The 26,842-nt window shown below is 42.3% G+C and overlaps 1 protein-coding gene across 2 annotated transcripts; it reads left to right on the top strand.

The window, feature by feature from the left end:
* The first annotated feature begins 346 nt into the window (after window positions 1-346).
* ttc39b (tetratricopeptide repeat domain 39B) lies at window positions 347-26,842 on the top strand. Of its 2 annotated transcripts, XM_076289496.1 has the most exons (20): window positions 347-763; window positions 4,726-4,760; window positions 7,576-7,680; window positions 7,865-7,996; window positions 9,444-9,520; window positions 9,629-9,696; window positions 9,890-9,954; window positions 12,143-12,248; window positions 12,976-13,041; window positions 13,345-13,453; window positions 16,221-16,288; window positions 16,744-16,803; window positions 18,847-19,008; window positions 19,395-19,486; window positions 21,539-21,659; window positions 22,727-22,838; window positions 24,507-24,618; window positions 24,724-24,840; window positions 26,375-26,488; window positions 26,521-26,842. In XM_076289496.1, exons 1-19 carry the CDS (start codon window positions 719-721, stop codon window positions 26,469-26,471), a joined length of 1,749 nt encoding a protein of 582 aa, XP_076145611.1. In that variant the 5' UTR covers window positions 347-718; the 3' UTR covers window positions 26,472-26,488; window positions 26,521-26,842. The 2 variants fall into 2 exon arrangements, with proteins under 2 accessions (XP_076145611.1, XP_076145609.1); XM_076289494.1 differs by having other exon boundaries at window positions 348-763; window positions 26,375-26,842.

Genomic DNA, 26,842 nt, shown 5'->3' with positions numbered 1-26,842 from the left:
CCTGCATTTCGTTGTCTTTGTAGGCTACTTGTACTCTGCACAAAGACAATAAAGTTGAATCTAATCTAATCTAATCTAAATGTAAAGGGACAAGAAACAAGTCCCCATACAAAAACAGCACACTAAAAACGACTTGAGTAGTGATATGACCCTGACAAGAACTCAGATCTTAAAATAGCAACACGCGTGGGAGGGCAATGGTCGCAGTTCATTGGGAAGCTAACTGCAACTGTTTCCGCACAGCTACAGCAAACTCACTACATTTTCAGATAGGCCTACTGATAGGCCTAATTTCGCACGCGCATGTCCTTCAGCTGCCTGACCCGAGATGTGCAGGGTTGACGAGCGTTTACAGTGTATTTTATCGCCGAGGCAACGGGGTGTTCCTTACATACGTCAGCACAACGACGGAGGTTCCCGCGGTAAGGTGTGTTTGGTTGTGTGCGAGCGAGCGAGCGAGCGAGCGAGAGAGAGAAAGAGAAAGCGTGCGCGAGTGAGTGACAGAGTGTGAAGAGAGAAGGGGGCAGGGATCGGTCTAGCGGAAGACAGAGAACAGCTCCACTCAAGAGAAACCGAGAGTGCGCACCAAACGCATAGCAGACAGGGAAAATCATATTTGGGCTGAACGGTATGCCACGTTTACCACGGATGTTGCGGTAGTCAGACTGCCCCTGAGGAGAGGCTCTTGTCAGCGTTTTATCATCTCAGGGATTTCAGAATGGCTCGGGTGGGAAACGGAGCTGGAAACAATGACATCGATGAGGTGAGTGAATTGCGCGTCTGATCACCTGTGTCTACAACGTTACGGTGTTGATGCCTCGATCTGTCTGAGGTGAAGGTTAGGTTAGCCTATAATTTTGTCAGCATGCCACTGTGGTGGCAGAGGCACTTGGTTTATAAACCACTGCAGGTATAGGTTTATATGGATGTTTATAAACTGGTTTATAATTCGACTCCACGCTCAGGTCTCGCTATTATGGTTTTTTTCTCCGGAGCTCTGGATGTCTACGTAGCACTCCGGAAATCGGGAAGGCAGAGCCAGGTCGCAGAGAGCCGGGAGAGCTCAGATTACAGCGGACAACAGTCGCCCGACTTAACGTATAAGAAATGGGGCCGCCCCATCTACATGATACCCGTACATTTAGCCTCACTGTTTAGCCCCACTGTAAGATGGGAGTCTTAGAATTGTTTGGAGCAGTGGAGCATTGAGGTAACTTTCTATATCAGTGAATTATGTAATCAGCGTGACGCAAACCTCCACAAGAGATGAGTTGATGCCGCACTCTTGTCCTCGGTTATGAAATCGATACCTGTGGCCACCTGGTGGCATTGCGCGTTCTGCCACCAATCGACCAATGATACCCACACAACAAAACAGCAGCCTAACTGCAAGCGAAATGACAAGATGATTAGAAAAAACATGATTTCCCACCGTTATTGCGTTGTGAAGAACAAACGTACACTCCGAGTTAACTGTTGAATGACCTCCAAATTCAAAATACTCCTACTGGGCCAACCTCTCTCTCTTTCTCTTTCTGTCTATCAACCACACAAAGTAGCCTACACACCCAATTTCATTCAGGAAGTAGGCCTAGGCCTGTAGCCTACTTTGTGATCGCTGTTTGTGGAATCATAACACAAATGCTCATAATACTGCTCCAAATAAAATACAAATGTGTGTTCACTGTGATGCACTTTGAGCTGGGTACTCTCCCATCATTGGAAGAGATCTTATTACCCACCTGGTGTTTTTCCATTGCAGGTGTGTGTGTGTGTGTGTGTGTGTGTACACACAAACACGCGTTTGTTTGTTTTAGTGTTTCTGTTTGTGTGTCAGTGAGTGGAAGGGAGTGAGATTGTTGCATGGCTGTATGTATGTGTGCACGAATGTGTGCAGTCTATACTACATGTCTGTGTATAAGCTTGTGATCTCAATGAGGGTAATCCACTTAAACTAATACTACACAGCACGGGCAGACCAATCCAGTCATCATGTGTGTGTGTTTATGAGAAAGGAGGGAGGGAGAGATAGAAAGGGTGTATGCAAGAATGGAAGTTAATCCACTACTGAAGCTGCAGTACAGGTTTGTCAGTGTACTCTCTCTCTCTCTCTCTCTCTCTCTCTCTCTCTCTCTCTCTCTCTCTCTCTCTCTAGTCAGATCATTCCAAACCTTCAAGAAGGGAAAAAAGGAGAATGTGTGTGTATGAGAGAGAGAGAGAGAGAGAGAGATGGGTGGATATCCTAGAAATGCATAGTTACATACATTCCCAAACCTGCCATTGTGAGTCTGTGTCACTTTGAATAAAAACATCTGCTAAATATCAGTCAACTTTAACTGTAACATTGAAGTGTGTGTGTGAGTGTGTGAGAGGTGAGAGAGAGAGAGATAAAAAGTGAGTGTGTGTGTATGTGAGAGAGAGAGAAAGTGAGTGTGTGTGTGAGAGAGAGAGAGAGAGAATGTACAACAGAAACAGGACTACATGCACTTGTACGTGTGTGTGAGACAGAGAGAGAGAAAGTGAGAGAGGAGAGAGCGAGAGAGAGAAATGATTCAGGGTATTGATGCGTAGAGAGAGCGTATGACCCCTTTCTAGCCCTCTGTGTGAAACTAGAACAGTGGCTTCCTCTGCACACTAACATGTGTACTAACAGCTCCACACACACACACACACACACACACACACACATCAACAAACCACAATGCACATTTACATTGAACTCCCACATGGAGCATCCACAACAACACATATTAAAGCATGCCTATTATTATTCAGGTCAAAGCAAAACCCCTCCGCTGCGCGTCGGGGTTCTGTTCTCCCTGTCGGGACTTATTTTCTGATAATTACCGGCGGACAATACATTATCCCTTACATAATGTACATGTATATATACTGGACATACTGTACATGTATATATACTGGACATGCATATATACCAAGGGGTTGTCAAAGTTTTGATTGGTGAGAGCCAATTCAGGAACCCAACATTGAATTGAGGGCCGTCAAAGGGGCGGGGGGAGAAAAAGAAAAAAAAAATTGAAAAAAATCCCATTTGTAATCATTTTAATGACCAGGTTGCATCTCTACAGTTTATATTTATAGCATTAAACACATTTTAATTCATAACTGAGGCTAAACCTGACAAAACTTGTGAAAATATTAAGAAAAATTGCAATGAATGCACACACAATCCCTGGGGTTCTTTACCATCAACAGACAAATTTGGGATATAGCAGTTCTGGTTGCAGTCCATTTCAAGTACAAACTTATTTAGAACAAACAGTCTCAGTGTGCCTTGCTTCTTATCAGCATAGGCCTTTTTCAGGGCCAATTACAGCTACCAAAGCACCACAGGAAAACCTGACCGCCACGAAACACCACTAAACGGAGATTCATTCTTTTCAAAGCACACAGTACAGTTGTACAGTTTTAACAGTTTTACAGATGTTATCAGATGTTATCGCGGGCCGCACTTTGAGAACCTATGATATATACTGGACATGCATATAGGACATGCATACTGTACATGCATATATACTAGACATACATCTATACTGTACATGCATATATACTGGACATGCATATAGGACATGCATATATACTGTACATGCATATATACTGTACATGCTCATACATACACCTCTACTCTGCAATCTCTTTATCTCTCTCTTGTTCTCTTTCATGGACATGCACTCACACATACATTCCTCAATGATCTCTATTTCAGTTCTACACAGGAATGGTGTTAAAGTCCTTATTTATAGGTAGGGGATTTCTGACAACCAAGCCTATTTAGCATTGCACAGCATAGCACAGGGTACAGCTACAATGCACAATTGGCTTCGCAAACACAAATGGTATCATTCCCATAATGCCAATCCCTCACACACACACACTTACCAAGCCTTAGTTTAATGTGCTTTTTTCATTGCTATCTAGTGATAATGTCATTAAAGAGAGTCAATAGGTATTTAAAGAGCCTGCACGGCATTTAGACATGCTGGCACGCATGCACTGAGTGATTGATTTACACACAAACAAACACACACTCACACACACACACACACACACACACACACAAACAAACACGCACATACACATAGAGGATGCTGTCTTAGTGCAAGAACGACTTGCTTTACTTGATTTATGCAATGATTAAGAGTGCTATAATTATCTCTCCCTCTTTTTCTCCATCTCTCACATGCTCTCTGGCTTTCTCTGTCTTTTCCTCTTATCTCCGTTTCTGTCACCATGCCACCTATCTTGTAATCTGTTCGCACTATCAACATATGGGTGACATCCCTGATAAACCATGTAGACAGATAAACTCGCTACTGCTACTGTGCATGGTAACACACACACACACGCACGCATGCACACACACACATGCAAATATGAAAACATTGAGGCTGGTATGTTAAGTAGGCTGCACCTCAGGCATCTAGGTACTGCAATCACTTCACAGCCCTTTAAGGGAAATCAGTAACACTTTAGTTACATATGCTAAACAGTTTATAGGCCTATACTATGTTTTTTACTTTATAGTGATTGCTTTTTTCACTCTTATTGACTAATGTACACTTTTTGAGAAACCAGACCTGGTAGGTTGCCAGCGATACTCCAGGAAGACCTTGAATGCTCACATAGCCTAACAAAGACACACACCCACACACTTACTATACTGATTCATTCTTGTTAACCTCTCTGAATTTCTGTTTTTGGCAGGACTGTTTTGAAGATGCCTTCGATCGGATCCCTGTGTGAGTACTACTCGTCTGAGTGTGTGTGTGGTGTGTGTGTGTGTGTGTGTGTGTGTGTGTGTGATAGAGCGTGCATGTGTGCGCACATATTCAAATGTGAGAGCTGTGATTGCATATGGTTTATTTCTGTACGTTGACACAGAAGTGAAATTCTCCATTTAGTGGTTACGCATTCATACGCTCATTCATAGCCCAAGGCCATTCTGAACAGAGAAATGAAAATAGCAAAAAGCTGACTAGAGATGAATAGGGAAAAACTGATGAGCTGAATAAATGCAGTGAAGTGTGAAGAACAACAATAAGGCAAAAAGAAAAAGACCCAAATATACCCTATTCATGCGCCTATACAGTATTTTTCTCATGTGAATAGGGGAAAAAAATTAACCTTCACATATCACCATGAAAATTACTGAGTTGATTACTTACATCAAGACAAACAAAAAATGTATTATACGTTTTTTGAAATTGTTTGTTAATTGTTTGTTAATTGAGGATACAAAATCAGTTAAGTTTGCTTGTGTTGCAATTTGTTCAACCCTTTCTCCTAAAATTACTGGACTAAGTTGTATGCGAATGTTTTGGATGCCCTTGGTAAAATGCTATCCCTTTTGTTTTGCATTAGGAGTAGAGAAAGCCCTTGCCTCAACCATTCAAAATAAGCCTTCATTCTTTAATGTGCCTTCAACAATAAAATCACCCAAATCAACTGCTCCCTGACTGGCACCATCAGTACTGCATCCTCCAACCCCCCCTAATCTCCCTCACCCTCCCTATCCACCCGCCCCCTCCTTCTCTCACTGCCTTCTCCCCCGTTGACTCCTCACACATTTTGGATATCATCATGGCATCCAAGTCAACCACTTGCTCTCTCAACCCCCTCCCAACTACTCTAACCAAAGCCTGCCTCCCTGTCCTCATCCCCCACCTCACCACCCTCCATCACCTCAATCCTTAAAAAGCCCACCCTGGATCCAGCCAACCTCTCCAACTACCGCCCCATTTCTAATCTGCCATTTTTCTCCAAAACACTTGAACGCATTGTCGCCGCCCAACTCCATACCCACCTCCAGTCAAACAACCTCTATGAACCCCTCCAGTCTGGTTTCCGCCCACTCCACAGCACCGAAACTACCCTCGTCAAAGTCATCAACGACCTCCTCATCTCTGCAGACTCAGCGCAGCCTTCGACATGGTCAACCACACCATCCTCCTGACAAGGCTGCGCCAGCTGGGTGTTGAGGGCACCGCACTCGATTGGCTCACTTCCTACCTCACAAACAGGCAACAGTTTGTCTCCCTCTCTGGCCACTCTTCCACCCTCTCTCCTGTTACGCAGGGGGTCCCCCAGGGTTCAGTCCTTGGTCCCCTGCTCTTCATCTGCTACCTTTTCCCCCTTGATCACATCATCCGCAAACTCAACCTTGACTTCCACTGTTATGCAGACGACACCCAGATTGACATCAGCACCAAATCCACCCAAAACCCTCCCTCCAGCCACATTGAAACCTGCATCTCCACAATAAAATCATGGCTGACCCACAACTTCCTCCAACGCAACAGTGACAAAACAGAACTCCTCCTCATAGGTACCAAATCCACCCTCAATAAAACTGGTCCCATCTTACTCACCATCGGCACCTCGACCATCACCCCCTCCCCCCTGGCACGCAACCTTGGCGTCACCCTGGACCCCACCCTCTCCTTTGATCCCCATGTCAGCTCCATCATCAAGACCTCATACTTCCACCTCCGCCGCATCGCCAACATCCGACACTGCCTCTCCCCCTCTGCTGCCGAATCCCTCATCCATGCCTTCATCTCGTCACGTCTGGACTATTGCAACTCCATCCTCCTCTCTCCCTCATCCATGTCTTCATCTCCTCACGTCTGGACTATTGCAACTCCATCCTCTCTGGCATCACTTCTCACTCCCTCTATAGACTCCAAATGGTTCAAAACTCTGCTGCTCGCCTCCTCACCCACACCCGGTCCCGTGAACACATCACTCCTGTCCTCTTCGCTCTCCACTGGCTCCCCATCAAACAACGCATCACCTTCAAAATACTCCATCTGACTTTTAAAGCCCTCCATCACCTGGCCCCGTCCTACCTGTCCAATCTCCTCACCCCCAATCGACCCTTCCGAGCCCTCCGATCCTCCTCCACACTCACTCTGATCACCAAACCATCAAGACTCAAAACCTTCGGCGACAGGTGACAGCAGCACCCCGACTCTGGAACTCACTCCCCCAATCTGTCCGTGACTCCCCCTCACTTTCCACATTCAAATCCCGTTTAAAAACATACCTCTTGTCACAAGCCTACGACCTCCCCTACCCATAACCATAACCATCCCCACCCTTGCCCTCTCTCCTCTTCATACCCCATCACCCCCCTGCCTCCACCCCGCAACTCGACCCCCATTGTGACTGTTATTGCTCATGTCTTGTCCTGGATGTCTGTACTATTATTATTCATTCCTCATTCCACTATTGCTCTTGTCTTTGATGCTTGTACCAATATGATTTATTTTTTTATTCATCAATTCATTGCTGCTCTTGTGTGTGTGTGTGTGTGTGTGTGTGTGTGTGTGTGTGCGTGTGCGTGTGTGTGTGTGTGTGTATGTATGTGGTACTGTTGTCCTTCTTTGTTTCCCCATTCTGTAAGTGACTTTGGGTCTTTGAAAAGCGCTATACAAATAAAATTAATTATTATTATTATTATTATTAATGTAATGCAGTAATTATTGCAGTTTTTTACCAACATGATAATAGCTAATTTAACAGCAGTGTGTGTGTGTGTGTTTGTTAATACAGGGCCTGTAAGATGGACCTGCAGACATCCATTGAGGAGTGCAGCATGGCCCTTAACCTTGTCCTCAATAACAAGTTTTCAGAGGCCTTGGATCTCCTCCGGCCCTGGTATGGTTATATGTGTTTGTGTGTGTGTGCTTGTGCGTGTTTCAAAGATTTGGTGAGTTGCCTTGAGAGGAACTTGACTAAGTTGTAATTTTGTCTTTGTCTGAATGTGTGTGTACATGTATGTGCCTGTATGCTTGTGTGTGTGTGGGATGTCTGTGTGTGTGTGTGTATGGGGGGGGTTTAGGTCTAAAGACAGCATGTATCATGCACTGGGCTACAGCAGCATCCTTGTGATGCAAGCAGCCATGACCTTTGAGCACAGAGACATCCAGGCTGCCATGACGACTATCAAGGAAGCCCTGCACACTTGCCAGAGGTACACATAATACAACACACATGACCAGAGACTAGTTGAACACATAGGATCCCAATGCAACACAACCTTACCTACAGGATCTTAACGTAACACAGTCTAACACACAGGATCTTGCAGGTTTTCTCAATTTCTAAAATGCATTTCTGAAATTATAAATCCATTTACCAAAACTGTAAACATAAATCAAATATGCACTCAACTCCCAAAATGTCAAAGTTACAGGTCAAAGCAAAAAAAAAAAAAGAAAAGAAAAACATACAACATAGGCTTATACACTGGTGAGATCAGTTCTATTGCAACAACTAGTTACTGCAATGAGTACTGTATCAACAGAAGAGAATGGACATACTGAGATTGGAGAGTTCAAAGAGAAGTTTGAAGATATATTGCGACTATTTAATATAAGTTTGGCTGCCAGACACTTTGAAGTTATCCCATTTTGCAACAATACTCCAGCTACATTTGGAACTTTCGTAAGGTGCATGTTACTAGATATACTAACAGTAGCCCATATATGCAACACATGTATTAAAGCTTACTGAGAAAGGGAATGGAATATCTCTTTGCCAGATGAATCTTGGACAGTGATAGTTGATAGTTGGACAGGTGTATTCAAATGTTCCCTGTTAAAGAAGACTATGTTGCCAGTGACGCCCATATACAAAATCCACGCCCTAGCAGAAATTTTTATTTATCATCATAACCTGCCTGGCAAAGGAGGTATCTCTGAAATTAGGGGCCATAGTGCTTCTAGCTAGAAAATTGTTTGCTAATTGAGTTTGAGTTGTAGTGACTTGAGTTAATGATATTGAATTCTAGTGCTTACTAAATGAGAGCATAGTGCAAACAGTCATATAAAAGTTTTGCTCTAAAAGAAAATTTTGCTCTAAAAGTTCAACAAATTTGAATCATGTGTGAACAGGAGAGTAGTGTTTATAGTTTGGGGAAATGTGTTTGTTTTTTGAAAGTTGCTGTTTGAATTTTAATTTCATGAGCCTGGTAATAGTCCAAGCAATCGAGACAAGCTGTAACACACAGGATCTTAAAGGAGAAGTCTGGCGAGTTTTCACATAGATCTCTGTTTCTTGAGGTCAACGAGTACTGTCGGTACGAAAACAAAAAACAAAAAGCTAGCTCGAGATATTGTATATATATTGTATGGGAGCTGTTTATAGTTTGTTGCAAAGAGGCACATTTAGTTCCTTTATAATTGTGCTTCTCAACTGTAGGGGGACCGCGAGAGCAAATCTTCTTTAGTGCTGCTTTAACACAACACAATCTAACACACATGATCTTAACATAACACAATCTAACACATGATCTTAACACAACATAATCTAACACACAGGACATCACCTAACACACTAGCACCTGAGCATAACACAAAACATTGTGTTTGAATGATAATGTGTTTGAATGTCATAGAATTCTGGCGGCTGTTTTTCAGGTTCAGAAAGAGAACCTCAGTGGTGGGATCCATATCCAGCCTGGTAACCAAACAAGCCTCAGACAACTTGAAGGAGGGTGAGTGAGTGAGTGAGTGAGTGAGTGTGTGCGTATGTGTGTGTCTCATTTGGGTTTGTGGGTATATGTGTTGGGTATTGTGCGTATAACACGTGTTTCTCTCTGCAGAGGAAATGCATGCAGAGATCTGTTATGCTGAATGCCTGCTACAAAAAGCCACACTAACCTTTGTACAGGTGGGTGTGCACTCACATACATGAGTCATCATATATTTATTTACATAATCTACATCAAACGAGACAACATAGTGATTTGTTAACAAGGTCAGTTTCATTTAATGTGGCTCAATGAAATAAATGAGCAAATGAGCACATACACAAACACACACTTTGTTTTCTACACTTGTTTATGTGGTCCCTATCTTCACAGGATGAAAATATGATTAGTTTCATCAAAGGAGGAATCAAGATCCGCACAAGTTACCAGATTTACAAGTAAGCACATGACATCACATACAAACAGATCAGATTGTTTGTTGCCTCGTTTATAGAAGCAACCTCATCAGATGGGTATTTCACAAAGGCAGAATAGCGTTACCTGGTCATCCTAGCTCACCACATTTCATTAACGCCAACCAATCCTGGATCAGTAAGAGCGACTAGGACAAGCCAGGTGTAAATAATTCAGGATACATATGTGTTCTTGTGTTTCCTCCAAAGAACCCTCAGTTGGAATTAAAAAGTGACAACTGCTTTTGATATAGACTAACAATGAAGTGAAGTGTTTCTTTTTTGAATGGAGAAACATGGCTATTTCTGTAAAACTACAAGAGTAGGCGTGCTGGACCAACTGAATGCAAATATACGTGTGCACCCACGTGTGAGTGCTTCCTTGTGTTGGCATGCGACGTCTTTAAGAAAAGTGCTTGCCACTGTAAAGATATACATAGTATGATTATATGCCTTTATATTGTCTTTAGAACCAAATATGTTGTAAACACTAGGGGTGTAACGGTTCATGTATTCGTATTGAACCGAAACGGTACGGGCGTCACGGTTCGGTGCATGAATTTACACGGAGAATACACGGTATAAAAATACATAAAACTCGTGTGCGGATTAATTAATGTCATGCGCAATTACTGTTAAGTAGCGAGAGTTACGCGAGTTCTTTAGCGACACCTAACGCTAATCTGTAGCCTCGCCTTAGCTCTGAAGCTCTGATTGGCGCCTATGTTTTTTTGTCAGGTCGTCGGTCGAGTCAGTCAGTCATTAGCAGCACTAAGGTTAGACCCACAAGAGTTAGAGGATCGATCCGCTAGTCTCTTTAAGATCGCAAGTTTGAGAACTTCAGTTACAGTAACGTTAGTACAGGCGAAAGAGTGGTGGATAAGATGAAACTGTGTGTCGGCGTTGTTCAGCAGTTGTTGGGTATGTGAGTGGAAATGCTACACATATTCGAAGCCATCACCCAGATGATGTAGGCTACCAATCACTGAAACGAGGGGAAAAAACTTCCCCTGCGCTTCAGCAGCGTTTGGATACACATACAAAAAGGGCCAAAACCTATGGCTTAAATTAAATTATTTCGTAATGACAGAAAGCTATGTAAATCGCGTGGTAATTACCTTTATGTTGGGGTAACTTGTAACTTCTCACATGAGGTTCTGGTAGTGTTAAGTGCATAGAGTAAAATAAAGTGACAACGCTAACCAGGCTAATAAACAAACCATGCTACGGTGAGTTAACGTCAAAGGGCAAAGTCACGTGACTTCTAGTTGTAGTCTGTGTATGAAATGAAAGGAGCAATTTCGTTTTTTTTTTTTTTTAAACTGTTGACTGAAAATAGTGTGATATTTTCACAGTTAGTAGGCTAGATTATTACTTTACACACAATAAAAAAAATATTGAGGCAAATTGTAGACCCTTCCATATACAACTAAACACAGATGTTGAAGGTCTTGCTTAAGTGGATTTTTAAAAATATTTTTTCTATGTAATTTGCACTTTCAGAAATAAGAGATGCTGTAGGCCCAGTTTTATAGCTGATTGTCTTATTTTGTTTACAAGTTACAGATGGAGTCTGGGTACTTATTGTACTGTTTAGCCTACATCTTACACACTTCAGGCTGTTGCAGATAGCTCAGGGAAGAGACTGTATGACACTAGGTGGTACAGCCTGAGACATGTACAAAAAAAAATGCTTTCTGCATTTTTGTTTTGCTTTTCCCTCCATTGTGCCGAACTCGTACCGAACCGTGATGTCCGAACCGAGGTATGAACCGAACCGTGACTTCTGTGTACCGTTACACCCCTAGTAAACACCTTTGGAAAATTGCCCACCATTTCCAATCAACTACTACAGTAGGCTATTCATCAAACGTCTATCAACAAAAGAAGCAAACAACGATATATCACATGGAGGTCTGATTTCAATGACAGCTGGCTGAACCAATAAGACAACCAGGCCAGCTGCACAGTATAAATCCCCATGGTAACTTATGTGCCATCTCTTTTGTAAAACCAAGTCAAGGCTAAATTCAGCCAGGATAACCAAAAATTCTAGCTTAATCCCTTATCTAGGTTTTGTGAAATGCCCCTCAGGTCATTCAGCTGTGCCGGGAAACGCCCCATCCAGAGTTGTGATCTAATTTGCTCTGGTGATGTCATTGTGTGTGCGCAGGGACTGCCAACACCTCTTGAGCGCGGCTCAGGAGGGCGGCGCGGAAACAGAGGCCTTAAGACAGTTTGAGGGTGGAGTCAAGCTGGGGATTGGCTCCTTTAACCTGGTGAGCACACACATTCACACACATACAAACAAACACACACACACACACACACACACACACACACACACACACACACACAAATAGAGACATACAGTATAGAGAGAGCAGGTTTCATGACCGATCATTTTACTACACATACTCAGCCAAACTGATTTGCTATAATAACCTTGAATACTGCCCTACTGTCCACACTGTGAACAAGTTGAATAGAATGTATCTAATGTCAACATAAACATGAGTAAAATATTTATATACATTTATTTACATTTACATACATTTTATTATTACCTTACTAGCTAATGTGGCGCTTCCTAATTCATGAATGTGACCTATTGCAATATTGTAGGATGACACCCCAGACCGACCCATAATGCCCACTAGTGCCACCCAGTGTTATGTAAATGCTATTTCAGACTAGTAAGATTTGCATGGTTTTATGAAGAAACTCTGTTCCCAGGAAGTAGAAAGGAGTCACTGAGAATATAACTATAAGCCTAGCTGATTAGAATTGAGCAGTACCCTGCCCAGCAATCTGGTAACATGATAACCTTCCAAGTGGAACAAAGTTGAATTACAGGTTGGAATTCCAGTGTATAATTAAACATGTAATCAAAGCAACAACACCATGAGTCTCTCTCTCTCTCTCTCTCTCTCTCTCTCTCCCTCCCCCTCCCCTCTCTCTCTCTCTCTCTCTCTCTCTCTCTCTCTCTCTCTCTCTCTCTCTCAGATGCTGTCTCTTTTACCAGCAAAAATACTGAGGCTGTTGGAGGTCATCGGGTTTTCAGGAAACAGGGTGAGCCTTGTCTGTGTGTGTCCTATGTATGTCCTGTGAAACACAGCTCTTCATATTGTGCCTGTACATGTTTTGGTGCACAAAATCACCTATCTGATGTCTTTAATTATGTGCCAATTTACATGTTTGCACTTAATGTGTCTGCACACTGTATCATGCACACTGTATCATGTACTGGTGTATGTCATATATTGCTTGTGGTTCTGTGTTTATCCACAGTTTGAATGTGAACTGTTTGTGTGTGTGTGTGTGAGTGTGTGTGTGTGTGTGTGTGTGTGTGTGTGCGGGCGTGTGTGTCTGCAGGAGTTTGGTCTTTCTCAGTTGAAGGAGGGGGCGGGTAGCAACGGCCTGAGGTCCATACTGAGCGTGCTCACACTGCTCTTCTACCACACCTACGTTTGCCTCATACTGGGTAAAACTCCACCAGTCAAACCATCCCCCGTCACACCACCACACCACAGGCTGATTTATGCTTCTGCGTCGACTCCACACAATCACTACGCCGTTGCCTCGACGCCGATGTGACCCTATCGAAGTTCTGCGTCTCCTGTGTCTGTGTCACTCACCACCGGAACGGTAGTCAGAATGGCATACTGCATAGATTGCCGTGCTGAAATATTTATCTTATTTGTTTGGCCTTTTCTTGCTTAAATTTTGTAAAACTTATCGAGAAATAAACACAGTACATTCCAATGGCCTAGTTATTCAGGGTATCCACAGGGTTTTAAAAAGTATTAAAAGGTAGTAAATCAACTTAGACAATCAACAAGTAGTTAATCAACAAAAATTAAGGCCATTTAAAGGTGTACACTAAAATTGTGCACACTGCAAAAACTGTTTATCTAATACAATCTAACCAAGTGTTATTGATCTTATATCAAGATCAAAAAATCTAGTTGGTATTGTTTTCAGTATAAAGAGACTTACATAATTCTTTCTCTTAAAATCATTTGACATAATTTAAGAAAAGTTTGACTTGTTTTAAGATATCTCATCCTGAAAACAAGCAATTTGGCTGCCAGTGCATTGAGTAAATTTGTCTTGATAAGACTCCTTGAAATAAGTCATAGGGCCCTATCTTGGCGATCTAAAACGTATGGTCACTGGCGAATAGCTTAAATACATTTAGGGGTGTGTCCAGTTCACATTCGGGGTGGCTTTGTTATCAAACGTCGGGCGCTTGGCGCAAAAAGGCAGTTCTCATGTTTCTTAATCAGTCATAGGAGTGTTTTGGGCGTAACATCCTTTAAACTAATGAAAATGACATCTGTCATTCCCTTTAACTTCAAACAGCGCATCGGTATTTTGATAGACAGTGGCACATTTGAAAGAAATCTGCTTGCACGCGAGACTGTATGGAACAGGTATTCCACTAAATCATGTTTGACTAAAACCTGTTTGTGACTAGCAGAGTATAGGTTACAAGCATCTGCACTCATCTATTATTTGAACTCATAGGCAAAGTCAAACTAACTTCACCGTGGTGCCATAGTCAACAACAAAACAGTTATACACAGTTAATTACTTTCACTATTGACTGACAATGGGTTCGAAAACATAGCCTGAAAACATTCACCCCAATAATGTTCGAATGACTCAACAGTAGGCTTTATTATGTTTTCCATGTCATTAATTAAAATAAATATTCAAAAACCACAACAAGAAAACCACAACAACAACCACAACAAGAAAATCTATCTTGGATGATAGAAGATATGTATTCTGCAATGATTATTTCTATGATTTCGGTGAGCACTAATGCTACACGAATGACAAGCATTGCATAGCCTGTGCGTTGCTTAGCCTGTGCGTTGCTGCTGAATACATGTAGGGGAAAACTGACATTTTATGTATGTATATAATTCTCTATTCTTATATTTCTGCATTTATTTATTTAAAGACATTATTGGTTCATATGATTGGCAGATTCAAAAGCTGCAAAATAATGTTGAGCAGTGGGGCAGAAGATACATTTGGGGGGGTATTGCCCCCCCCAGCCCCATTCTAGATCCTTGCAGTCTGCGTCGCCTCAACGCAATGTTAGATTTTTTTGGAGGTGTGCGTCGAGCAACGGGCTCGGAGGAGGAATGCGGCAACGCAGAGGGGTCTGCGGGTCGATTTAATGCAGAAGCATAAATCAGCCTTTAGTAACATACTAAACTAACACACATAATAACACACCATCCTCATACTACAATACCACACATACAAACATACTATAATACCAGACATACCAACATATGACCCACTACAATACCTTGCATACTAACATTTTACCCCACATACTCTACCAACAAACTATCCTCTAAATAACCACACATATTAACATACTACCCACTCTTGCCCAAATTGCCAAACGTTATTTATAATATGAGGCTTTTATTAAGTTGGTTGCATTTTCTCATTCTCCATTTCTCATGATTCTCTCTATCTCTTCTCTGAAGTCTAGCTAAAGCTAATTTAATAACGAGGCCAAATCATTGTCCTAATTGAACACCATGGGCAAGACATTGAGGAGTCTGCTCAGTGCTCCCGCATGCCACACAATAGCTGTCATTCATGCAGCAGAACTTTGCTTGGTGACAGACTGTATCTTGCCTTCCCTTTAAATTAGGGACCAACCACAGTGTCATCAAAATTAGTAACCATCATCCCCATCAGCAAGAGTTCAGCACTCTTGGGATGTTGCTAATGTTTGCCATCTTTCACTTGGTGTCATGGGAAGTCTTTGGTCCCTGCCAACTGGACTGGAATATGCAGCCAGCAGTCTTCATCTATTAATAAGGACACAGAAATAGGACTTGAGTCAGCTCTGTCACACTGTGTTCCCACATACACAATACACAGTGGTTGACTACAGTGGCCTACTTGTAGAAGTGTCCCTGTACATGTTGATGGCAGTATTACAACAGTCATTTAGGGTAAATGATAACTCTACAATCAAGCAAAACTTTTATTGAACTACTTGTAGAATACAATATTGATATGATTAATACAATTAAAAATGAATTATGCTCGTCTTATATAACTTAACCTGCCATAACCTGCTATAGCTCAGAAGTGACGCCTGTGTGTGTGTGTGTGTGTGTGTGTGTGTGTGTGTGTGTGTGTGTGTGTGTGTGTGTGTGTGTGTGGTGTGTGCATGTTTGTGTTTGGGTGTTACATCTGTGTCTTTGCAGGTACTGGTGAGGGTAACTTGGTCGAGGCAGAGGCCCTATTGGAGCCTTACCAGGAAAAATTCCCAAAGGTGTGAATACATACACACACACACACACACACACAAGCGTACACAAAACATTTATAAAGCAGGGCCTGCCGTGAGCAGTGCATGATAAGATCAGTCTTTGGGAGGTTGTGTCCTCACTTGAACGTAAACGTTATTTCTTCTGCATTCTGTGCAGTGAATAACATTGCACTTTGGAGAATTTCTTTGAGAATTCCTTTGGAGAATATATTTGAATATCTTCATTTGTTGTAGTCTAATTGGACTACGATGCAAAGGTGATACTCATGCATTGCTGCTTCAGCATGTCAATTAAGTGTGACAAATGGCATTACTCTATCTCTTCTTTGGTTTGTGAGTCTCCCCATGGGTTCCACAGCCAGTAATCACACACAACATTGTGAAGGTTGCGTACTGCAACCCCTGCAATACTGCAATATCTTGTCTAATGTGGCACTGAAACTGTGTTTGTGTTGTAGGGTTCCATCATCCTGTTCTACACAGCCAGGATTGCTACACTCAGGGGCAACTTTGAGAAGGTGGGTGTCCTCCTTTACTACTACTGACCGCTGGTGCATGATGACCACTTGGCCTCTTCAGATGGGTGGAAACATGGTCCCCCAGGTCTGGAGGTTTGGCTTCAATTCCCCCCGGCTCTGCTGTCTATCCAGATCTAGATGTGCTTATGATTGGTCAGACTGTTTGACTCTCCATACCAAGAGAGCTTATTGCTTGGAGTAAGAACCGGTGATGTATTGACCTAGCTGGCCCTTTGCTACAGGCCTAGCAGACATGTTGCTGGGGGCAGAAGCATTGTAAACCAATACTCCCCCTGCAGGTTCATTCACAGTCTGATTGAGGTCAGTGTCCTTAATCAGAGTCAGGCGTGTTGGCTGTAAGAGCTCTCCTGATTCTCATTAAGGCCTCTGGCCAGTTAAGTCAGCCGAGGCCGAGTCCAGGGAGACGAAGAGGTGCCCATTCAGGGACGGTTTTATAAGTATAAGTATATATGCTCTTTTGAGGAAAATTTGGTCTCTGCATTTATCCCAATCTGTGAATTAGTGAAACACACTCAGCACACAGTGAACAGAAGCACACACTAATCCTGGCGCAGTGAGCTGCCTGCAACAACAGCGGTGCTCGGGGAGCAGTGAGGGGTTAGGTGCCTTGCTTCAGCCGTGCCTACTGGTCGGGGTTCGAACCGGCAACCCTCCGGTTACAAGTCCAAAGCGCTAACCAGTAGGCCACGGCTGCCCTTTTGACCGAGTCCAGAGAGACAAAGAGGTGCCCATTCAGGGATGCTTTTGGGAGACAGTCTGCTGGGCATCTGTGGATATGGTCTCCACATGGTATAGACGATGCAAATTCCGTCATCCACCCAGTTCGTACAGACAATGCAGTATGGACACATTGATATTGGTATGATATGTGTGCTAATGTAGTATGTTAGTATGTTTGGTTCTTGGTTCTCTGGATGGTGTGTTTGTGTGTGGTAGTTTATTGGGTGCTATGTTCATCCATGTATTTATGTGTAGTAGTGTAATCGGTGGTAGCTTAGTGGGTGGTGTTTTACCTGTAAAAAATAAGTATTTCTTTAGATTCACAAAGAGATATTATTTCAAATACACAAGGGAGCTTGTGTACAGCAGAAAAAAGTTTGAAACATCCATGTCAACCAACCAGCCTTTGTTTGCTGTGTGTGAATCCATATCCGCAGATTGTGCATTATCACGTTGACTCCTCTGTGATAAAAGGGAGAGTGTGCTGGTTTTATGCAGTTTAACACTAAAACTCCCCATGTGCAGTGAAAAAAGCAGATTCCAGCAGGTATTCTGAATTATTCTCATTTGCATATAGGTGACTGGTAAGTCTCACAGGCAAATCTCTAATGTCTTCCTCTCAGGAAACATGGAAAAAGCATGACTCGCTTTGCCTTTCAAAACCACCAAAGCTGCAGAAAAAAAACCACATTCAGCATTCTGTGTCATCACCAGACAAGGCAGACCATGAATATAAATATGGTCAAAATCCTGACAGAGACTTGCTTGGTGGAGGAGTGAGGGACAGTGTGGCTGAAACGTGTTTGCCTGTGCAAATGAATGGAGAAGAGCTTCCACTCCTTTGGGTGCTGTTCTCTGATGGGCCCTGAGGTGGACATGCAGTGGTGCTGGTGTGGTGGTCAGCAGACTCAGATCATGCAAATCACATGACATGATCTGGGAACTCCCCAGGCTGTGAGGCAGCTTCAGCGGCCAGCCGAGCCCGAATGTGTGTGTGGTGGGGGGTGGGGGTGGGGGTGTTGATGGGCTTTGTGTGTTAGTAGGAAGGAGGGTTGCTGTAGCTGTGTGTGTTTGTGCATGTTTAGGGGGGATGTGCAAATTCATGTGTGTCTGTGTTGCAATATGTGTGTCATAATGACTCATGCTTGGGGAGGAAGGGGAATGTGTATATGTATTTGCCATGCACTATATGCATTGTGTTTATATGGAGGGGATAATGTTTGTGTGTGTGTGTGTGTGTGTGTGTGTGTGTGTGTGTGTGTGTGTGTGTGTGTGTGTGTGTGTGTGTGTGTGTGTATGTAGGCTCAGTTGAAGTTCCAGGAGTGTATTGGTGCACAGCAGCAGTGGCGACAGATCCACCACCTGTGCTACTGGGAACTGATGTGGTGTCACTCATTCCAGCAACAGTGGGGACAAGCACTCAAGTACGCAGACCTGCTCTTCAAGGAGAGCCGCTGGTCCAAGGTAATATTAAACACATTACACACACACACACACACGCACACACACACGCACACACACACACACACACGCACACACACACGCACACACACACACACACTTTCATTTTCTGTCTTACACACATTATCTTCCTCAAGCTCTCTTTCCCTCATACACACACACACACACACACACACACACACACACACACACTCTTTTATTTTCTCTCTTACACACATTATCTTCCTCAAGCTCTCTTTCCCTCACACACACACACACACACAGTTTCATTCTTATGTTCTCGTTCTCCAGGTCATTATCATTCTTAATGTTTTACACACATAAACGTAAGCACCCTCACATGATTCTGTCAAACATTCTCAATTTGGACACATGGTTTGTGTTGCTAGGCAATCTATATGTACCAGAAGGCGGCCATCTTGAGCATGATGTCGGAGGAGGAAGTGCGTCAGACTGGTGAGAATGTGGTGGAGCTCTTCAGGTGAGGACAGAGCTGTTATAAACTCTCTATAGCAAATATGTTTTTTTATTATTGACTAAAATGTTTGTGTGTGTGTGGAATAATATAAGGCGTATACTTTTCCATAGTAGTAGAGCATGCATATTATATTGTCTGTTATTACACGGCTCTTCACAAGACAAGTAGAACGCTCCATTGGCTTGAATGGGATTTCCCAAAGTTCTACGGTAAAATATATTCATGTAATTACCGCTGCAAACATATAAGCGTTCTATACATTATCCCTTACTTATTATAAGGCTCTTCAGAATGTTCAGAAAGTTCCACGGGCTTGAATGGACTTTCCCAGTGATATTTCTTATATGTGACCAGTGCAAAAAATATGAATGACCACTTTAAGTTGCAATGGGTTATGTGCTTCTGATTCACCTTTCATATTCAGCTTCTAATACTTTGCCTTTTGGTCTGAATCGTCCATGGTCAAAGAGCTTATAATGAGATGGGTCATTCAGGGGCAAATCAGACAGAATCCAGGAAAATGGTTGCTGCATCGTCTCAGATTTTGCACAGGGTTTGTCTACATAAAGCGTAGGTTGCAAAACAAAGACCTGTAAATATTTTTGTTCAATTTAATTCAGTTTTCATGTTTTCTTTTTACACTCTAAAAATTAATTATCTTTGACATTAAAATATTTAAAGTATAAAGTATTATTCCTAGTCTGACCAATCTTTGTAGAATGGAAGACAAATATATTTCCAGTAATGCTAGACCATTAAAAGTTTGTACTGCATACTCATTGATTTTAAATAAGATATTGAGGGTATTGTTAACTCATTAACTACAGGTTGTGCCAATATTTGAGGTATCTGCAGCATCAATGTTGTATCATGTTTCCTTCATAGATAAATATGCTTAGTTAGTTACATTAATATATCTCTGCTTCTTCCTACTTGCTCCTGAAGAACCTGAGGAGGTTTATCTAATTAACCATGGTACAACATTGATACTTTTTACACCAGTGTTTTTCAAGCTTTATTGTGCCACAGCACACTTTTGACACTTAAAATGTCCCACGGCACACTAACATCCTGTGTGAAGAAAAAATAAACATACCATAGCCTACAATTTCAAATAATACACAGATATGGCCTTATTATGGCTTCTATGCAAGACCTGCTCAATAAAACAAGCACCCTCTGTTTCATTTGTAGGTGACTATATCTGATTTAATTGTTGTTATGAACTGGATATGTGATGATTTTGTGAATACTGGATATGGGGCCCCCGTTGTACAATGCCTGCATACCACAAATAGTGCAATCATACAATCAATGAGAGCATGTGGTTATAAATTCTTTGATGCAACAGTTGCTTTTCTGGACCAGTGAGTGACATTTGGGTAATTTTCTGCGGCACACCTGATGATCTCTCACGGCACACTAGTGTGCCCCGGCACAGTGGCTGAAAAACACTGTTCTACACTAAATGTCCATACATGCTTTCATATAGATTTTTAAGTTCCATACTAACTACCTCACATACCACTTTAGTCTTTTGAAAATGACCAAAAAACAGATCCTTCCCTTGTTTCATCCTTCAAATATGTGTTCCCATTATATGTGGGGAACATTATATTGTATTTAAAAAAAATAATGATTGACACCAAATCTGGAACCTTGTTGAAAATCAATGAGTATGTCATACAAGCTTTTAATGGTTTAGTCATACTGAGAATTTTTTTCTTCCAATCCTACGAAGGTATGAATAATACTTTTCAAGATATTAATGGCCAAACATTGCTTTCCATATATTGTGTTTGTCAGGCTTGAATCAGGGACTAACAGCCATAGTACAGATATTTTACAGGCCTTGGTTTTGGGACTCATTCATGATATAGACATGATTTGAACAAAACCAGAGGTGGTGAAGCAACAACCTTATCTGATTTGACACGGAATGACCCACTTATAGGAAGCAGAGTATTATACCTGTAATGGGATAGTGACCTTATCAGCAGTGTGTGTTTGTATTTTGTGTGTGTGTGTGTTTGTGTGTGTGTCTATGTGTGCTAGGCAGGTTGAAGGGCTGAAACAGCGTTTAGCAGGGAAATCCATCCCCATTGAAAAGTTTGCTGTGAGGAAGGCTCGGAGATATGCATCACCCACACCTGTCAAACTGGTCATTCCTGCCCTGGTGAGTGAGTGAGCCGGTGAGTGAGTGAGTGAGGTGAGTGAGGTGAGTGAGTGGAGTGAGTGAGTGGAGTGAGTGAGGTGAGTGACTGAGTAAATGAGTGAGTGAGTGAGAGAGATAGTGAGTGAGTGAGTGGAGTGAGTGGAGTGAGTGAGTGGAGTGAGTGGAGTGAGTGAGTGAGTGAGGTGAGCAAATGAGTGAGAGAGTCGAGTGAGTGAGTGAGAGAGTCGAGTGAGTGAGCAAGCGAGTGAGTGAGGTGAGTGATGATGTGAGTGATGATGTGAGTGAGTGATGTGATTGAGCGAGTGAGGTGAGTGAGTGAGTGAGTGATGTGATTGAGTGAGTGAGGTGAGTGAGTGAGGTAGAATAGTGAGGTGAGTGAGTGAGTGAGGTGAGTGAGTGAGGGTGAGTGTGTATCTTTCAGGATGATAAATTTGACTCAGTAAACCAGTGGATGTTCAATTGTAAGACCTTTATTCCTACCCAGTACAACAAGCAAAGTCAAAACGGCAGACTACAAATGAACAAACAAATGCCACCAACCACTCAGAGGCAGGCAGATAATCCAAAAGCCTACAGGCAGAGACACAATCCAGAGACTGATTAAAAATCTAGAACAGGAACAAGCAAAGGTTATGAAATCCAATCAATAAAAACAAATTCAACTAAACCAGGAAAAGTAAAAAATGCAAAGTTACAGAAAACTGACTAGCTGGACACTCAGAAACAATCTGGGACAAACTGACAAATTAAGCTTAAATGTAGGCTTTAAGTATACAAGATAATTGCAGGACAATTGGAAACAGATGAGTACAGAGAATGGCGGGGAAGTCAATAAAGGTGTGAAGTGAGGAAAGAAGTGGCACATGGCAGGTGAGGGGTGGAGTCAGAAGCACATAATACCGGTAAACATGGCAGATAGTACCAAACATGACCAGCAGGGGCATTACATTAAAAAAGCAGTGCAGTGTGTGTGTGTGTGTGTGTGTGTGTGTGTGTAAATACAGGTAATAATTTTGTTACAATGGTTGTATACATGTAGCTTTTTCTGTAAATGTGTGTGTGTGTAGGAGATGATGTATATATGGAATGGCTTCACCATTGCTGGAAAGAGGTCTGATGCTGCGGAGGCCCTCCTGATCACCATCGAGAAAGCAGAGCAGAACCTACGCACCACCCCCAGTAGGAGACACACACACACATGCTCATAAAGATACTAACACACACACACACATGCTCATAAAGATACTAACACACACACACACACACATGCTCATAAAGATACTAACACACACACACACACATGCTCATAAAGATACTAACACACACACACACACACATGCTCATAAAGATACTAACACACACACACACACATGCTCATAAAGATACTAACACACACACACACACATGCTCATAAAGATACTAACACACACACACACATGCTCATAAAGATACTAACACACACACACACACATGCTCATAAAGATACTAACACACACACACACACATGCTCATAAAGATACTATCACACACACACACTAGGGCTGTAACGATATACGATTCGAAACCGAAATCGCGACATTCATATCAACGATACTGTGTCGCTAGTGTTTTTACGCAGTGCTTTGCATCTTACGCGGCCGCAAAAGCAACCTACATCTCCCGCTTTAATTATCGGTAGCCTACGTTGTCCAAAAACAAACAAATAAATAAATAATAATTTCATACCTCTCCTTGCTTTCATTGTAGACTATGTGTGCAACTTTACCAAACAGTATAGAAGTAAACCCCCTCTACTTGCCCCGCTCTCTCTCGCGCTCCCTCCCTCTCCCTCTCCCTCCCCCTCCCTCTCCTGCTCAATGAACACGCGCGACTTAAATAAAACATTCACAATCGTGAAAGCAAGGACGCATAGAAGACGACTAGCTAAATTACTATTAAATCCGCTTAGCATCATTAGCATGCTGCACATATTTGTTTAAAACTCTTGCATTGAAGTTGACTGATCATCTCAATACCAACGTTTCCCAAAAGGGCCTGTCCCAAGGAGAACAAGTCCAATCAGTAGACTATGATAGGCTAAGCTAGCCAACTATGCTACTTTGTTTACAATATTTCCAGACAACCAGACAGCTGAATTAAAGAGGTAGAGTTGTAATAAAAAATAGCAGGCCTATAGGCTAATCTGCATAAAGTGTGCTGTCATAAATATCAGTCATTCAGAAAAATATTTTTATATCAGGATATAAAATAATAGATATATTATATTGTAATCCTCTGGTGTTCTAAGGGAGGCTATTAAAATGTTATTTAATAAAATGTCTAGCCCCCCCCCCAAAAAAAAAAGAAAAATCGAGATTCGTATCGAACCGTGGGTCAAAAATCGTGATACAAACCGAATCGTGAGGTTGGTGTATCGTTACAGCCCTAACACACACACATGCTCATAAAGATACTAACACACACACACACACACACACACACGCTCATAAAGATACTAACACACACACACACACACACACACACACACACACGCTCATAAAGATACTAACACACACACACACACACACATACACGCTCATAAAGATACTAACAGACACACACACACACACACACACACACACACGCTCATAAAGATACTAACACACACACACACACACACACACACACGCTCATAAAGATACTAACAGACACACACACGCTCATAAAGATACTACATGTACATATGTGCCAAATGAGAAAATAAACTCAACAAAAGAATACCAAGGAGTGTGTGAACTTTTTTCCTAAAAACTAACACACACACACACACCATTCTGTATCTCCATCCTCACTCGGTTTCTCTTTTAGATGAGTACACTGTGGATGACGAGTGTTTGGTGCAGCTGTTGAAGGGTTTGTGCCTGAAGCACCTGAATCGGCTACTGCAGGCAGAGCTCTGTTTCACACAGGTGCTGGCCAGGTAAGTGGTGTGTGTGTGTGTGTGTGTGTGTGTGGTTTTTTTTGCCTCTGAGAAGAGTGGAAAATATGATCTGATCGTAGTCTTCTTGTGTGTATGTTTTTCCAGTGAGAAGAGGATCCGATACGATCACTATCTTGTTCCCTTCACACTCTATGAGCTTGGGTTACTTTACAAACTACAGGGGGATTTCGCCAAAGCAACCAAATACGTTGAAGATGCAAAGTAAGTGTGTGTTTGTCATTGAAAGCTGGCCTATTGCACAACACAATGGCTTTAGTGTATCAACCACACAGTATGAGCAAATGTGTTGATTTTAGCAGCAAAGGCTATATTTGCTAAACTTCCAGCCAAAAATGACCATTAAGATATGTACAGTATGTATCTTCTGCATATTTGTCTCAGCAGAGAGCAGGATTATGGTTTTATTGTGAGAAATAATCTGACTCAAAATGGCATGTTTTTCTCATTAAAAACAAAACAAAAAAAAACATGTTTTGGATGACATCCACATTTCCACTTAACTCAGTTTACTAGTTACCACAGAAATGGTGCTTTGTGGATTTAAAAGTAGCCTAGCCAATGAGCCTAGCCTTTGCCCCCATCCCCATAGGCCAGGGGTGGGCAAACTTTTTGGCTCAAGGGCCACCCCCCACCCCAACAACACATTTTTTATTGCCTATCATTTAGTATCAAAAGTATTTGTTTTAAAATATGAATTGCTTAAATACTGCTTATTTGATGCTGTTTAACACATGTATAAATTGTGCACTGTCGCTTTATAAGAATAATTCACGTTTATTTCTCAATGATCTTCTGCCCGCTCCGCTATGGCTAGTGCTGTACCTACTGTATGGCTGTGCCCTCTCACAGTTTATAAATGGTCAGTAGTGGGAACTACTGTTGCCTTTATGATTTCCTTTTAAACGTTTTTTATAAGAAGGAGATATCAATTATCAACAATGACAAGCCAGCTGGAACCTGTCGCTCTCTCTCCCTCTCGTGAGCGCAGACGCGTTCCCAATTAAATGGAGTAGCATAACGTTCACGTTTGATCTGCTGCAAAGGAGATAACTAAGAGAAGGCCTATCATCTCTATTTAACATGATGTTTTGACATTGACATTGTAAACGTTCTCTAAGGAGAGTGAAAAGCAGTTTGCAGTAAAGCTAACCAACGTCGTCTCTATCGCAGGAAAAAAACTGCAGGCAGCCTGATAACTAAATGAAATGCTCGGCGGGCCGGATGCAAGTGCTTGGCGGGCCGAATCCGGCCCGCTGGCCGCAGTTTGGCCACCCCTGCCCTAGGCTCTGTGTGTGAAGTCACATAGTCCTGAAATACAACCACAAACTGTGACCGATGAATCTGGTCACATTACAGAAGTCTAAACATGATACAGTTTTGATGTCACCTCATTTTGTCCACTGCACTGTGAATTGAACAGAGATTTCTCCATTGCTTCTGTACCTGCCCCATCTTTGCCGGTTGTCACAGGAAACAGGTTTCCTTACTCCACTTGTAATTAGCCAGCTGTAGAGAGCTCTGTCAGAAAAGGGTTCATTTAGGGCATTTGTTTCACTTTCAGCTGAAAAAGGGTAACTTTTTACTCGGATAGTCTTGGACAACTGAGCATCTCTAGGTAGCCTGTGGACGGACGGCATTTTGAATAGGCACTAGGAAAAGGGTAGCTGACCCCTCTTGTGCATCATTTCTTTGTATTTAAAGGATTGTCTATATTTCTGTGTGTGTTTGTATCTAGGTTGAACTACAAAGATTACTCCATGGAATCACGACTCCACTTTAGAATCCACGCAGCGCTGAACAGTCTGAAGAGCTCCCCAGTGAGCACACCATAACACACCCAGACACACCAACACACACACCATAACACACCCAGACACACCAGAACACACACACCATGCCACACCCAGACACACCAACACACACACATAAGCCATTCTAGCCATCTAGCCAGCAATTCATTACTCTGCTGCACCTACATGGCTTCTGGATGAGTGCAATGATAAGTAATTCTCACCAAAGAAAGACAAATGCTTGAAATCACCCCCCCCCCCCCCCACACACACACACACACACACACACATAAACACAAACATAGACATGAACCTTGTAAGCACACTCTGTATCACACACAAGCAAACACTTACACACAAGCAAACATGCATGGGCACACACACACACACACACACACACACACACACACACA

Source organism: Alosa pseudoharengus, unplaced genomic scaffold, assembly GCF_046254945.1.
Source record: "Alosa pseudoharengus isolate Yale_2024_CS ecotype anadromous, Long Island Sound unplaced genomic scaffold, YU_APseudo_1.1 YU_APseudo_1.1_scf_17, whole genome shotgun sequence".
Classification (NCBI taxonomy): domain Eukaryota; kingdom Metazoa; phylum Chordata; class Actinopteri; order Clupeiformes; family Clupeidae; genus Alosa; species Alosa pseudoharengus.
The sequence above is the reverse complement of the archived record's forward strand: the minus strand, read 5'-3'. Positions and strand labels throughout refer to the sequence as shown.

What these genes read in the sequence shown, in the direction of transcription:
- ttc39b (XM_076289496.1), top strand. Translation starts at nt 719, where the DNA reads ATGGCTCGGGTGGGAAACGGAGCTGGAAACAATGACATCGATGAG. An exon ending in CTCAGACAACTTGAAGGAGG is followed by an intron (nt 9,521 to 9,628) that starts GTGAGTGAGTGA and finishes TTCTCTCTGCAG; the next exon opens with AGGAAATGCATGCAGAGATC. An exon ending in AATGTGGTGGAGCTCTTCAG is followed by an intron (nt 19,487 to 21,538) that starts GTGAGGACAGAG and finishes TATGTGTGCTAG; the next exon opens with GCAGGTTGAAGGGCTGAAAC.